At 47.0% G+C, this 15,909-nt stretch overlaps 1 protein-coding gene across 3 annotated transcripts in view; it reads right to left on the reverse strand.

Moving 5' to 3' along the window:
- The window catches only part of AP-1sigma (AP-1 complex subunit sigma-2), a 38,944-nt gene extending 24,444 nt beyond the window's left edge, over positions 1-14,500 (reverse strand). For all 3 annotated transcript variants that reach the window (XM_084595346.1, XM_084595347.1, XM_084595345.1), the window contains exons 1-3: positions 14,362-14,500; positions 11,419-11,597; positions 6,226-6,334 (exon numbers count right to left, since the gene is read on the reverse strand). In XM_084595346.1, coding sequence (XP_084451472.1) covers positions 6,226-6,334; positions 11,419-11,597; positions 14,362-14,364 — 291 coding nt within the window. In that variant the 5' untranslated portion in view covers positions 14,365-14,500. The remainder of the gene's footprint in view (positions 1-6,225; positions 6,335-11,418; positions 11,598-14,361) is intronic.
- Between the last annotated feature and the right edge of the window lie 1,409 nt (positions 14,501-15,909).

Raw genomic sequence — 15,909 nt, forward strand, 5'->3', positions numbered from 1 at the left:
TCCGTACCAGATGTGCAAAACGATGCAGCACTTCCGTTGCGGAGAGCGTAAGTTTTGCACGTGTGCAAACTTGCTTTGGTTAGAGTAACGCATTTTGAAAAGTAGTGTGTGTCAATATTACCAGAAACTACATGGCCCTCAGCGAAGCCTCGGCGCATATATTCCTGGGAAGGAAGGGCAGCGAACAATGCACTAGCCCACTACCTCAGTCTCAGCCCCCCCCCCAAAAGTCGTTGTGAAAAAAGAATCCAAGGCGTGGAATACCAAATCCTGTTTTGAGTGCCAGGCATCGTACTTTGGGAAAATTAAGAATTTTATAGGAAGGATGAAGCAGTACACAGCTGCCACAAGACAAATGAACAATAAGCAAAGGGCAGTTGCCGAGCTCTGCAATACATGCGAGGCATTTACGGGCCATTGTGCTGCAGACCAAGTCAAATACGCGCAGAATGCTGTTTGAGTCATGCGACACTTAGAAGACAAAGAGAACTTTTCCCTTTTATCATACGCTCACAATATGCATTTAGTGAATTGCCGGCTGACGTATGCTGAAAGTCAAACTGCAGCTCCACCGCACCCATACCTTCATGAGAAAACCACGTTCCGAAATGTGATTTCTTACAAGAGCCTCGTCGTTTTCAGTTCCGAGGCAGCAACAGGTGCAAAATCACAAGGTCATATATGAACAAGTTCGATGATTGATTGCTTGCTTGGACGCACTGATGGAAACCGCCTTCAGTGCGCTCCATATCTGGGACTGCCCATTCACAGCTGAGCGGTACACATCTTATCTTCTAATAATATTCCCACAGGGGTTCCACGAACATATCTGACGTGCTGTGCTGGAAAGGATCTCGCGAAGCCATCACAACCTAGTTGCGACACAACAGTGGGCTCCTCTTAATCATCTGCTTGTTCGCTAAGATCATCAGCCCGTGCTACTGATGAGTTGTCAGATGTTTAGCACAGCAACCGTTGCACGAAGCTTTGCGCAAAAAAAAAATAATAATAAAAAAACGAGACACGAATACAACCATGCGTTGATGCCTTCTGCCCATCCTATCGCGAGATTCCCCTCCGTGGACAGATAGTAATTAGCGCTAAATGCAACAGATCACATACAAATAAGACCTGAATAGTCAGAAAGTAATGGAACTACGAACATTCCCTTGATGCCTTCTGCCCATCCCATCGCGAGATTCCACTCCGTGGACAGATCGCTAAATGCAACGGATCACATACAAATGAGACCCGATTAGTCGGAAAGTAATGAAACTATGAAGTACACCTCCCTTTTCTTCTTGTAATAAACGCGGTTCTAGGAATTGGTGACTGGCACGACTATATTCTGCGAGGAAATAGAAGGAACAGCGTCATAGTTCATCCATGCCTTTTAGACAAAGCCCCTATAGAAATCGCATTAAGAACAAATTGCATGTAGTCACAGTCAAGAAAATGCTTCGAGTAGTGTGTTTCCGTTGGTCCGCTTGAATGTGTCTCTCTTCTCGGCAGCGCCGCATTACGTCGAGAGCTTTTGACACGATGGCAGATGACATCACATCCACAGCTGTTCGTGCATCCGAACCCATGCACAGCTGTGTTGTATCAGGTGCACAGCACTACGTTGACATGTTTTGTACATCCGCAACGCACGCAAGAAGAACAGCGCATGCTGAATGCTCCCTCCGTTGGCTCTGAATGTCTCTGGCTCCTCAAAGTGACGTCACTACGGACGGTGAAGCAAGGTTTCTCTCTCTGCTTTCTCCTCTGTAGCATTCGCGCGGGACACCGGAGATTTGAGCTGCGCGCTTTAAGTGGGCGATTGCACGGGTGTTTTATGCATAATCGAAAAAATAACTTCACAGACATGATCAACAAATAATCTGCTTCAAAAATCTATAGTATTGGCACATTTGAAAACCGCTGCAGTGTCCCTTTAACATCCCAAACCTTGTCCGTCCTGCCTCTTTACTGCCAGTAATCATTTATTACCAAACTAATGCGAAATTCTGGTATACAGTGAAAGCTCGTTAATTCACAACTCGTTAATTCGAAATTTTGGATAATTCGAAATAGTCATCGTGGTCCGGTCCGCAGTGCATAGAAGTCTATGCGCGTAACAGCTCGTTAATTCACTCAAAAATTGGCGCCGCCACCCATAATTCGAACTGCGCGCCGCCAAGCGGCACTGTTAAAAACCATCGTTGGAAGCTTTCACGGCAGAACGATAGATGGCACAACCATCGGGGCGCCGCTAGGGTGCTGGAACAAGTACTAAACAGTCTTTCCTGCCGCGACTCCTTCGAGGAACGACGTTTTAGTGTTATCGACCATGGTTTCGTGTTGCATTTCGTGAGCCCTCATTTTGCACGCCGCTTGTTGTGAGCTTGTGTCCGCGAGATGTGTTCGCGTGGGAAATACTGTGCCAAGACGGTGAAGGAGAAAGTGGCTATTTTACGCGAGGTGGATGAACGGAAGGCCAGCAAAGTGGAAATCGCGAAAAAGCACGGGATTCCACCAAGCACGTTGTCAACGTACGTCCGAAATAGGAAGGCCATCGAGGATGCCTATGAAGCCGAAGATTTCGCCAGCAACAGAAAAAGGCTTCGGTTAGCCAAGTATCCGGAAATTGAGACCGCTGTGATCACGTGGGTGAAAGAAATGAGAAGCGCTGACATTCCACTGAGCGGCCCAATTATCATGGCGAAGGCGGCCGATTTCGCCCTGCGCTTGAATGTAGAAGATTTTGTCGCCTCCGAAGGACGGTTTCACCGCTTTAGAGACAGACATAATCTTGTCTTCCGGGTGTTGTCTGGAGAAGCCAAAGAAGTGGATGCAGAAATTTGTGCCACGTGGCGAAGCGGTGCTCTGCAGCAGTACTTAGAAAGCTACTCGGCACATGATATATTCAATGCTGATGAGACGGCTTTGTTTTATAAGCTCCAGCCCGACAGAACAGTAACATTTAAAGGGGACAGCTGCGCTGGCGGCAAGCGAAGCAAAGAGCGGATTACTGTTCTGGTCGCCGCTAATATGACCGGGACGGAGAAGGTCCCTCTTTTTGTTGTCGGCAAGGCACATAAGCCTAGATGTTTCAAGAACATTAGGACGCTGCCGACGGAATACTCCGCCAACAGCAAGGCGTGGATGACGGGCGAATTGTTTAAAAAATGGCTCTTGAAATTCGATCGGAGGATGGAGCTAGGGAAGCGTCAAGTTCTCCTCATTGTGGATAACTGCTCGGCACACAAAGTTGACGCCGAGCTGAAAGCCACAAGGCTCGTCTTTTTGCCCGCCAACACGACTGCGGCCTTGCAGCCGATGGATCAGGGGGTGATCAGAAACATCAAATGTTTCTATAGGCGCCACATGATCGAGCGCATGACTTTGTGCACTGGAAACCAGAAGACCAGCACCATCACATTGCTCACAGCAATGCACATGTTGGTGCGTGCATGGGAGCAGGTCACGCCGTCCACAATTGCAAACTGCTTCCACCACTGTGGCTTTGCTGCCGGAAGTATGAAAGAAAGTGGCGACGATGGGAGTCCGGAGCCTCTGCCTGCGGCTGTGCGTGCTGTGCTGCAGGACGTCAGTTTTGATGATTACGTTGGAGTAGACAGCGATGCAGCAGTGTGCGGTGCCCTAAGTGATGAGGACATTGTCGCTGAAATTGTTGGGGAGCAGTCTGTCCCAGAAGAGGCAGAAGACGAGGACGACGACGAGGAGCAAGAGCCCGTGCGTCCATCCGCGGCAGAAGTTATGGGAGCGCTGAATGTCGCGCGCCTTTTCTTCAGCTTTGAAGAGGGGGAAGAAGACTCCCTGCGTTGCATTCGCATGCTAGAAGACCGAGTGAGTACGGTAGCCCTCAGAGAGAAGAAGCAGAAGATGGTAAGACTTTTTTGCTAAATAAATGTTTTTCGTGCCCTCCGCGCATCAAACGCCTTCATTTTTGCTCACTTTCATTAGTTCGAATTTTGGTTAATTCAAACTGGCCTGGCGGCCCCGTGGAATTTGAATTAACGAGCTTTTACTGTACTTTCTTGACAACTCCAGTTTTTCTCTCTGATTGCCAGCTTGAAACATAGCCATAATTGTCACCCTCCCACTGAAAAAACGTTGAAAAAATTTTTTCAAGTTCTTAACCCAAAAGCCCAATTTCAGATGTTTCCATGAAAAGTATAATTTCTTTCCTATTATCAAGTTGAAAAATGGTGCCCAATTTTTACACCCTGAATTCGAACAAGCGTAAAACCCAAATATAAACAACCCTAATGATTATACACTTTAATGATACCACTGTCATAGCTGCTTAATGTGTAATGAGACCACGCAGCACATGGGCACCTTGCCTTCGCCAAATAGAAGCAGCCACAACCAATATTTAACCCATGTCCCTGGAATCAGTATTCAAGCACCCTAACCGCTGAGACACCAAGGCAGAGACTCACAACAGGTAGCAAACAATGCTGGCTCAGTTCGAACCTTACCACAGCGACCGCATTTGATGGAGGCAAAATGCAAAGGGGTCCATGTGCCGTGCGATGTCGGTGCAAGTTAAGGGTCCCCAGGCTGTCGAAATTATCCTGTAGCCTTCCACTGTGGCACCTCTTTCTTCTTTCACTCTCACCTTCTTCTCTTCCCTAACTTTATGCTATCATCGTCATCCAAAGAAGCACAGCGGCCGCACAGGTTCACGTTAAGCAGGTTGTCCTTGAGGCTAATGTAGGCTGGTGACTACAGCCTGCCGCCCTAATGCCAGCCTACTTCTACCGCAGTCTCAAAAGCCTTTTGCCAAAGACAATGTGCATAAAAGCACCAATAAGCCAACACGGTACAGCACCCTGCTACGTTGTCCACTGGTGACTCAAGAGCAATTCATTCCATGCTCACCCTTTGATACAAGATAATCGTAAACTAAACAATACTCATTTTACCATGAAATAAGTGGTCTTTCCACAGTCCCACAATCAACCAAAAAAAATAGTTGTGGTTTAGCTCTGGTTAATCCTAGTTGCGAAAGCAACGGCGGAAGCTTCTTCTGCCTGCTATATTATTCCCCTATCGCGCCCTATCAGTGTAAGGTGCTACATTATTCGGGGCACTTAAGCTGATCCTTTAAAAATATGACGCGAGAGCGTAAGCTACCAGCCCACATATAAAGTCACGCTTCAACCAAGCCATATGGACGTGTCTGAATGTCGCAGGGGTAACGAGAAGGCAAATGGCCATATGAAAGAAGCAACCAGAGTTGGTAGCTCCTGCCCGTACCATAGAGGTAACGTGAATTCAAATCTCATGGCAGGCTGATTCCACTGAGGCGACGCGCTTATATCCGCGAAGCGCCACCTCCTTTCCTCTGCCCGCGGAACACTCACCCCCTCCCCCCCCCCTCCCCACGGAACGGAGTGAGCACAAGGGCGAGATAGCGAGCGGACGTCGTGTTGCTACGACAACGGTGTTGCTATGGCAACGGTGCGATTTAAGCGCGGCGGTGGCTCAAAGTCAAGTGGCGAGCGGCACGACGAGCCACGGGCTACCGTGAAGAACGGTTCTACCTAGTATAGTACTGCTTTCGCAATAAAAAGTTGCGCTTTTGCATGTGCCTTGTTGTATAAGGCTGTGCGGACTAGAATGCAACCTCATTAATAAGGTGGGTTTTTTTTTACCCTCTCTCCCGCTCTTGCAGGAAAGCACAAAATTTCAGTGCTCTGCCTGACCCCAAGCTCTGCAAGGCTTCCTGGTGTCAACTGCTTCAACCATTGCACACAAAGCAAAGAGCCTTGGGGCAAAAAAGCTACACATGTGGCCTGCATCCAAACAAACCCCTTTTCCAGCCATTCAAATGCTACGCAAGGCTATAGAGAGACGTAAACTAGCAAAGCTAGTAATGCAAACGGAACACAAAGGCTACACTGCACTGGGAAACCTGTGGAAAATGAGCACTAAGCATGGCATAAACACAGATGCCCTCACCGCACCTTTTTGTGCCTATGTGCTGAGTAATGTAGAAGTCGTAAAAGAAATATAACTTCAAAATGAAAAGGCACCTGCAATCCCGTGGCAGCAGATGCAAAAGTAAAAAGGAAGGAAAACAGGTAGCCCTGCATAGATGCTGAAAAAGTGCAAAAAAAAAAATTTCTTTGCAACTAAAACGCACTCACACTTCCAAAATACTTGTCCAGCAGCTCCACATATCGGTGAATTACTTTAAAACGCACTCACACTTCCAAAATACTTGTCCAGCAGCTCCACATATCGGTGAATTACTTCAAGAGTCAGCAGCTCATTGTCCACCTGCTCTACAGCACAACAGAAATACAGGCTGGCGTACCTGCAAGGAAAGGAAAAGGGATCAGGAACACACAGGCAGGGCGACCTTTTCGCACAGAGAAGGCATCTGCAGCCCCCCCCCCCCCCCCCCCCTTAGTATATGGACACAAATAGTAGACACTCCCACCGTTTTGTGACAATGCACCCAGGAACTCGCCGGAAAGAGACGTAACACATGCTGCACGTAAAAATGAAGGTGCAGGTGAGAAGTTTTGCAATAACCCACAGCTGTTCACTGGCAGGTCCTTGCCTCAAACTCACACCAAAAAAGGAATCTTACGGTGCATTTGGTTGGGGGGACGAGAGCAGAGGCGCCGGGCATTGAAAAGCAGTATAGGAGCACCCCGAGCGACGGTGTAACTATCCCCCGACAGGAATGCTCTCTGCGTGTCGAGAGCAGCGCGCCATGACCATATTACCGCACTTCTCTCCCCAGCATTCTCCGCCTGACCGCTGTGGCGACAGTTTCAACCCGAGGAGAGGCCAACGCTCCATCAAGAACCCCTTGTTTTGTTTGCCTTTGTTATCACAGCGCGGCAATTTGCCCCCTTTGGCCCTTTCGACGCCAGCAGCGACTCTCAAACATGCATTCAGCACCTAAGCAATGCTTTCCGCTCCTGATGCCGAGCGTCGACGCTTTGCAGCTGCCATTTTGAGCATCACCGACTCAAGAGAAAAAAAAAAGATTGCGCGGATATGACACTTTATGCCATGTGACTTGCTCTACACTCGCTTAGACGAGAGAGCAGCCGGGAGTGCACTCGGCTGCTCTCAGAGGAGGAAAAGCCCCTCTCATCTAACATTGAAAGCCAGTGATTCTACCCCTGCTCTCCCACTGAAGGGTGCCCGCTTGTCTGAGAGCACTTTTTCGAAGTGCTTTCGAGTGCACCTGCTCTCCCACTCGAATTTCTTATTAGGCACCTAGAATAGAAGTACAAAAGAGCAATGCTGATGTACATTTCTGTTTCTTTCCTTATTTTCATTCCACCATCCTTCCTGTGGCCTTAAACATAGCACTGCGAAAGAAAATGGCAGGATCGTGTTCCAGTGTTTTGTGAAAAAAGAACACAGAACGGTAGGCCGCCGTGTACAGGCCATATGGTAAGGAATCAATAGGTTGCACTCACTCAAGACCCTAATTTAACTTGAGAGGCCTCATGCGATCATTTTCCCAGCTAAAGCTAAAAATTATAGGGACACCTACGTTCTGTGACTTTTTGTTGCTCTGCAGCTTGGCTGCAGAGTAACACTGCACAACAGGAAATAGTCTGTTCATTAATTTCATGAATCGTGCTCTGGAATATTATACCATTATGGAAATATTCCCATTTTTATTATCTCAAGATGTGGAGACCGCGCCAGCCACATCTGAAGGAAGCGCTGCCCCTTTACCCCTTCGCTCTCCCTGCTTGTTCTGGGATAACCAGTCCCGTGCGGGGGCTATAAAGAGAGGCGCACGCTGTCGCCTCTCTCTCTTCACTCTTGGATCTCCCGCTAGCCGTTGCCTGGCTGCTCTCCCGACGACCCCTGACCCCTTGCATATGCATGGACGGACAGTGAGATAAGGTGTTTTTTCCACGGCCCGCTGTGTGTGTGTGTCTTGCGTCTACCTCGGGCAGAAGAATCGCCCACAATGACTATACTACAATACAAGGCAGTACAAAATTAGTGCAGTGCATTTTAAAATCAGTACACTACAGCGGGCAAACAAGATGGCAGTGCCATCTATCGGAAATCTCTCAAAGTGTACGTCGGCCGTTTCTACTGTCTCTCCTCGCCGGTTTCAGTATGCTTTCGCAATGCGATCGTTTCGGCAATGCATGTAGCATGGAATACTCACTAACTGCGAAGTTTCGTTCAATTGAGCCTTCAGTATTGCAAAGAAACACATTTCTCCGTCATTGGTGTCTCGAAAGCTATAATTTCAAGTAAAGGCAGAACTGAAACCGAAACCCTAACTGAGGCCAGATATGCCAGAGCTACTTGCTGTACTAACACTGCGACGAAAGCTTCGCCCCCACAGGCTTGACTGCATAGCCACAAGAAGTTGTCCGTGAGTATAGGTAGCTGAACACAACAGCATTAGAAGCAATGTTGCTACTGCAAGCTTCCTTCACTGCAGCTTGACATGCTCATACACATATTTTTAACATTTTGCTTTTATCTTTCCTGCACTTGTGGAAGGTTGTGGATCCAACCTACTGCCACCTCTCTCCCCATCTGCAAACTTGGCCATGCCATGTGGTCTCCTAATGTCACACACCTCAGCCACCTGCCAACACTCTGGCATGTCAGCTGCCACCGGCCAAAATTGTCAACTCGGCCATGTCACGTGGTCTCGTGATGCCACACCAATCTGTGATAGATTGGTGTGCCACACCAATCTGTGACTGACCAATCTGTGATAGATACTCTCACCTGCCAACTGGGATTACCTTGTCTCCCCTCTGCCACCTGCCAGCTCAGTCACAGCAGATAACAGATGGCTGATATTTAATTCCATTTCTGTTCAAATAAATTAACAGAGTAAATTGATTGTTGCAGGTGGTCTTATGAGACCCCTTTTTAACTGAGGCTGCGTTTCCCTCCCAGTTGGGCTTCTAATGTTTTTGCAGTAATTAGCACGCATTGCATTCTACTTCGAGAGCAATAACTGATTGTGAGAAAATGTAGCATTACTAGTCATATTTTCACTTTCTTAACTGCAATTAGGCTGTGACTAGTGCTATCTCCATCCCAATTTTCGTACTTCTTCCTGTCGACACTAGAATAACTTACAGTAGAATCAGCAACTCAGACTGCACAGGGAAAAAAAAATTATTCACTGTTGCAACCAGCCCACAAACTGCATGTCGCAGCAGAGTAGTACCCATAATGTGGTGTGCTAATTAAATAGTGAAACATGTATTTGATGAATATGTTCACTTATTATGTTCCCCACAGCATGGATCATCAGTGGGCCGCCCAATATTTTGACACCAGAACTTATGCACACACAAACATAAACAACAGACACATTTCAGGTGATTTAAGTTCTAGTGAGAACAACAGTGCATGTAAGGGAGCATGTTTTTTTTTAACTGGGCCATTCACAGAAATGCTAACTACATCGAAGCAAATTATCACACCTACAAATCCTTTATTACTGAACGCACTGAAAAAAGCCCAGGCTGCAGCATTAATCCTTTCCAAGGCAAAATGACAAAGAAGTGCTTCAGCAAATATGCACAAAATAAATTGCAGCATCTACAACAGCTCTGTGAGCACTATAGCACCCATTACAATGAGGAAAAAAAATATGGCCAATTTGAGCAGTTAATCAAATACGAAGTAGGTGCGTAGCACCGCTTATCTCCGCTACACCTTTCATGCATACACTTCAGCGATTTACACTCTCTCCAAAACCTTCCCTCAGCTCACGCAAGAGGTGGCCAGCAGTCACAAAGACAAAGAGCGGAGGCGGTTGCGCTTCCAAAACACACAACACACACCTAAGGCCCAAGCATTCCGATCGCTGCCTTTGGTCAGTTGCACCCGGGCGGCGGTTTCAAAGAGACGTATGTCCAGGCATCTTCCCGAGAAGGCACCGAAAGCAGCTCCCTCTGCCGCGCATTCTCCACAGCCCGTGTTTCGCCGGGTTTCGAAGATTTATGGCCTCCGCGCCCTTTCCTTTCAAACCGAGAGACAGAGCAGTTAGCGCCGAACCGGACCACGTGCGTAACCGAGACACTTCTGTGAAAGGGAGGCCGGCTTGTAAACACGCGCACACACTCTGTCCTGCAGCAACCGGCCGCTCTTCCCATAATTCAGTTGGTTTGGCGCCAACTGTCCAAACTCCAGGCAAGCCGAGCCCAACACCTCCCCATCAAACTGTGCTGCACAGTCTTCAAGCTTGCCGCACACAACAAAATACAAGAACTCGATGCTTTTCCACCACTTCACTTGTAGACAAGTGCCCCTCGACCCCCCCGCGGCACAGCGACCCACAGCGCCATACCTCCCGCAAACAGAGGTTGCGAAAACGGATGGCGGATCCTACCCGGTTCCGGCGTTGGTGAGCCCGGCGAACCTGCGCCGCAATGCCAGATGGACCGGCTTCGTCCATTGCGACGCAAAGCAAACGCACACACGCTTGTGCAACGCTGCACTGGGGCGGCCGCCACGTCTGCAACTGACGCCCCTCTCTCACTGTCTTACTCTCTAACTGGGTGCATCATGCTGTGCCTCTGCCCCCTCAGTGTTAGATCGCGGGATGTAGGCGTCACCACTTTCCCTTCCTCCTCTCAAGTACACGGAGAGATGGATGGACAGAGAAAGAGAGAAGCTTCTACTACAGCTCTGCGGCTGCTCCACCTCCTCAATGCTGAGACGCGTGCGTAGCCACCTTCTGTTTCTCCGCTTCAAGTTCACGAAGAGAGAAAGAGAGTGAGCGGCTTCGGATAGACCCCGACGAAATCCGTGATTGCGGCTAGTAGTGCTACGCACTAAAAATGTCAGCAGCAAGGAGTCAAAGCCAAAGCATGTTTTCATTTATATGTGTGGCAGAAGCACATGGAAAAAAATAGTGCAACTGAGGCACAGATTGAATGGGTATAAAAGACACTTTCTCAACTACCACAAGTAGTGTTGCATCCCATTAACCCATAAATACACAGTACTCAAAGTGTGCAGCTGACCGGAAAGACCAGCATGATGCATACGAGACCGGCTATAGTATGAATTGAAAGAGCAATTATTAAAGAAAAAAATGGCATCAAAAACATGGTCACTACTGTCTGACTAGTCCATATGCGTCAAATAACATTCAGCCCTTCCCACTGAGGTTGTGAAAAAAATAAACATGCTAAACATGCTAAAAACAAGAATAAGACATAAATGTATGATCACAAACCTCTGGAAACCTCACAAACTTCTGCTCATATAGATCACAGTAACAATATGGCGAAGTGTCATATCGATGGGCCAGAAAGCCTATAACCAATCAAACCTTCCAGCATACTAAAACAAGTCGTGGCATCTTGCAATTTCTTCTAAATGAGAGAGACAGAAGCTTCAACAACAATAAACAATCATTAAGATATGTACCGCTTGTAGACGACTTTAAGATCCTTCCATTCGAGGAAGGAGCACATCTTTGGCTTCCGGGCAAGAATGGTCGTGACTAGTTCACGAGTGATCTTCTTCTTCAACTTGTCTGGATGAGCGATGTACCACTTCTGAAGCCGCAGCTTGCCCTGACGGCTGAACAGCAACATAAACTGCATCTGAAAAAAAAGACATGCAGACAGTGTGAGGAACTCAACAACGAACCTATGCCTTGTTTTTATCGGTCGCAACGCTTGTACCCTGCAAAGAGAATGCTGATGGAACAGTGTTACTGTCAATAATAGAATCGGTTACGATTCAGCCGAAGGATGCATGCATGCTAAAAGCGATTTTCGGTCCAAACGATGGAGCAAATTTTGTTACCTACAGAAGATTTCATTGCAACGATTCTTATTATTTTCTACCTTTACTGAAATACACCTACCATTGTACAAGCGTGGCCTTATTAAACAAGTAAACCTTCATGCCAAATGACTGCATGAAAGACAAAAATAAGGCATGCTGTGGGAACGCAGGATGAGGAAAACCTCATTTTTGCAATGTTATGAATACAACCTTGATATCCACGGAACCAGGCAACAATTTATTTATCTACCTTCTAATGTATTTGAAACAAAAAAAAAAAGTTCCCTGCACTAATGTTTTTCCTAGAATTCCCCAAAAATGCATAGATTTCCTAAAGACCCAAGTTTGACCCGAAATTGTCTGAAAAAAGAAAAATTCCCCAAACAGAGTGTAACTGACTACATTGAGTAGAAAGAGAGTATCTAATTTGGCATGCAAAGAGATATGGTAAAGTTTTTGTCAAAAATATACAGGCCACGGGGTTTCCTTTTAAGCTCTGTAGTCCCTCGCAGGGCTGCTTCGAGGAGCTTAGGTATTTCATACCTAATCTCGAGAAGGACAAAGATGAGATTTGCCGTCACCTACGAGACTGTAAAGACTGGAAATGCATAATGACTCTGGTTACACAGCTTGGAAGCAAACCACTCGGGCTGTATATTTTCTACAAGGACAGTACCATGCATAGGATATGCATGCATACCACCATGCACCAAGTTTCTGCCCACATCAAGTCTTTAATAAACTGAAACTCAACAAAGAATATTAACTGTACCACATGACCTTGCCACCACACTGACACAATGAAGGTGGGCCCCAGTAGAGAGAGCCTCTCCTCAAAGCAAGGATATTTGCAAATACTAGCAAGGACCTATGCAATGAACAAGAGCTTTGAAATCAGAACAAACATCACTGGCAAGCGTTGATCAAGACTGAATATTGTGCACATCACCAGACACTGTTGGGCTTTCTGGTGCAACCAGAAGCAAGAAAAAGTCACACTTTCAGAGAGAATGAATTATTTAACGAAAAGCCAGGAGGAGAGTTGTGCAAAATGCAACTGACAACATTAGCAGCATTTTTCCTGTCATTGGCATCAAACTCATCATTAGGGAAAAAACTCGTGAATTACTTCAGTACTTCTGAAACAAGTTCATACCTATCTGGCAATCAGCCAGGAGAAGGGCATTTTACACCCTGGTGACAAAGGTAAGCTGAATGCTTAAAATGAAGAAACAATGCAGTCTTATTTACAGTATAAATGGCATCTTTTGTGGGAAACAAATGGTTAATATCAATTTTAGTCAACTGTAATAACAAGGTAAATAAAATAGAAACAAAAAGATAAAAAATGCATTGAAGTGCAGTTTTCAAAGTTTGCACTTTTGAGATCTCAACACTGCCCATTAGCCACAGTGCTATAAATGCACTCATGTGGACATCCAGAACTTTTCACATTTTCTGAGCCTCTTGAACGCTGCTGATTGCCCATTTGGAATACTGTATGCAATGTTCCAAATGAAGCCTGCAGTGTGGATTCGCAAAAATCCCGAACACTTCACGTGTAAAGGCCTTTTTGCTACACCTTTTTACCAACGCCACTTTAAAAAAGAAAAAAAGGGTGAATGGAACTCAGTGAAAGTGGCATACTAACTCTCACCTGTGAAGACCAATCAGCGCATTTATTTTTCTTTCGTGATCTAGCGATGCATTGTTTCAATCCCTGCTTATTTCTAGCAGTTACTTATGAGCCGAACCTCCTTCCCAACTCCATTGTGAAAGTGATTACCTAAGACTTTGTTCGAAGCCGTGAAAGCCTTCGTGTGCAGTAGTCCACCCGCATAATTACCACTTGTGCTTCAACTGTGTGTCATGAGTTGCAATTGAAGTCGGCATTTTTTACCTGTTTCTTGCTATACTACTTCCTTTCGTGACACCTTGTTTTATTCGCAATTTTTATGTTACGAGTGTTCCTTTGGTTTCTTTGAAACTTTGTAAGCTACTACGGCAGGCTGAAAGTACGAATGAAATGAACAAGCTAAATATGTTTCAAGAGAAACGCTTGCGGTAAAAGGGATCAAAGAAAAGCGTTACCAGAAAACAGGGGTGGAGGTTGGCATGGTGCGAGATGTTCGGACAGAGCATGACAATGCTCAGGCGTTAACATAAGGCAGCCATCATGCTAAATAAAGAAACCTAAAGCAGAACATGCTCAGCAAAACCCCTCATTTCACTACGCGCTCTGCGCAGCTAAACACGTGGCATTCAGTGATGCTGGACGCCCTGGAATGCTCCGAAAGTATGGCCACGAGAAACTCGAGCGTCACCTCACACACAACGCGAAACCAGTTGGTAGAAGGCGGCGCCCAATCGTCCACAAATATTTACCTTCTTATGTGGCAAGTTAACGAATACAGCACCCTTTAAAGACTAGCCTGTAGTCCGAAACACAGTGGTGGAAACATCTGCAAGCATTCGGAGGCGCCATAACTCCGCTTTGCTTTATCGCACGAAAATAGTCGAACAGCTACACTGCAAAAAGGCTGCGGAAAGACCCGTTATAGTCGGTGTTGGACTTACCATCTTGCGGTCAACTTTATACAACTTTTCTGTAGTATATAAGACAAACACATTTACAAACGTAACTCGTTCGAGAACGCCCGGCTCGACAGTTACTTCCTGTCAAGCCTGTCACGCAACCAACCATTTGCATCGACAGGCTGGTGCGCTTTGATGATGATGATCACGGATACGCGTAGAAAAATATTAGAGTCAAGTTTTTTATATATATATTTCTTCTTGCTAAACTTATTTAATTAGCTTTTATTAAAAACTGCACGTTTTCACTAAGCAATGTAACAATTTGTTCAAGTTTTTGTTTCAGTATCTTTACTGGAAATGAAGCGCAAAAAATGCGCTCGTCACGTATCTGTGTGCCAGCTGCTGCAGTGTGCAGTGTGGGGATGTCTTGTTTTAGAGCGTGAGCTTTATCGCTAGCTTCCTTCAAGGTCGCATTAGGTGGGAGTGAAAATGAGTGCTGCGCATCGTGCACTACAGTGCAGCGGCACTGCTCGATCTCGCTTGGCGGGCTCGAGAGGCGATGGGACCTTGCGCAATCCTGAACTAGGGACGCGTACAAGCGTATGCTGGCATACATGATCTGCTGACTCATCATTTTTGAGGGATAAAATTATAGCTCCAAACTGAGACAAAACGCAAGTAAGACCGGCGCAGGGCTCATTCTCTTTCTTGGTTGGTTGGGGTCTTTAGGTTATACTCGAGGGGGGGGGGGGGGGGGGGGGGGGATACCGGACACGGGTTATGCCGGCCTTAATTCGCGGCGGCACTCTTGGTGTCCGGGGTCTTTCTTGCACAAGCAGAATGAAGTTTTTATCTCTCTCTCTCTCTCTCTCTCGCTTTCTCATTTCTCTCTCTGATCTATAGCACCATACTTATATTGAGCAATAGACCTCTCCCTGTTGTTGTCGTTGTAGTTAAAAACTTTATTTTTCCGCCGATGTAGGAGGCCCCTACTCCCCGTCCCCGGCACGCAGGCCTATGGGGTACGGAGGCCGAGGCCTCCGTACCCCATAGACAGGCGTAGCGACAGTGTTTCTTCGCGTCTCTGCAGCCGCCAGGCGGATAGCAATTGCAGCTGATTGACGGGGACTCGTTCCGCAGTAGCATTTCCCAGGCTTATCTACTATTTAAGTTTTCTTTGCCGCCAGGGGAATCGGTTTCGCATTTATCGTCCGCCTTTTCCTCCACCAATTGCGTATGGAAAAGCCAGACGGGACATGCAAAATTCCCAGCTTGCAGGCGCCGCCAAGCGACGGCCTCCTGGCGAACTCCTGCAACATGAAAAAACAACTGCGGCGACGCGCCTCTGTTGCCTCTCTAGCATAACCGCGGGCGACTCCGGAGTCCGGCTCACAAGAGGAGGGAAACCACGACGGCCCCACCACAATAACGATGGGTCTTGTGAACAAGAACGGGCCGGGAAGGGAACCGCGGCGGCTCCACCACAGCTGGCCCACTGCCCGACTGCATACAAGACTCGATCCGTACTGGCCGTACCGCGGGAGATGAAGGGGAGCTTTTTTTTTACATTTTTTTTTTTCAAGTGCT

Source organism: Amblyomma maculatum, chromosome 2 (genome assembly GCF_055883805.1).
Source record: "Amblyomma maculatum isolate TAMU_Amacu chromosome 2, ASM5588380v1, whole genome shotgun sequence".
In the NCBI taxonomy this organism is placed as follows: domain Eukaryota; kingdom Metazoa; phylum Arthropoda; class Arachnida; order Ixodida; family Ixodidae; genus Amblyomma; species Amblyomma maculatum.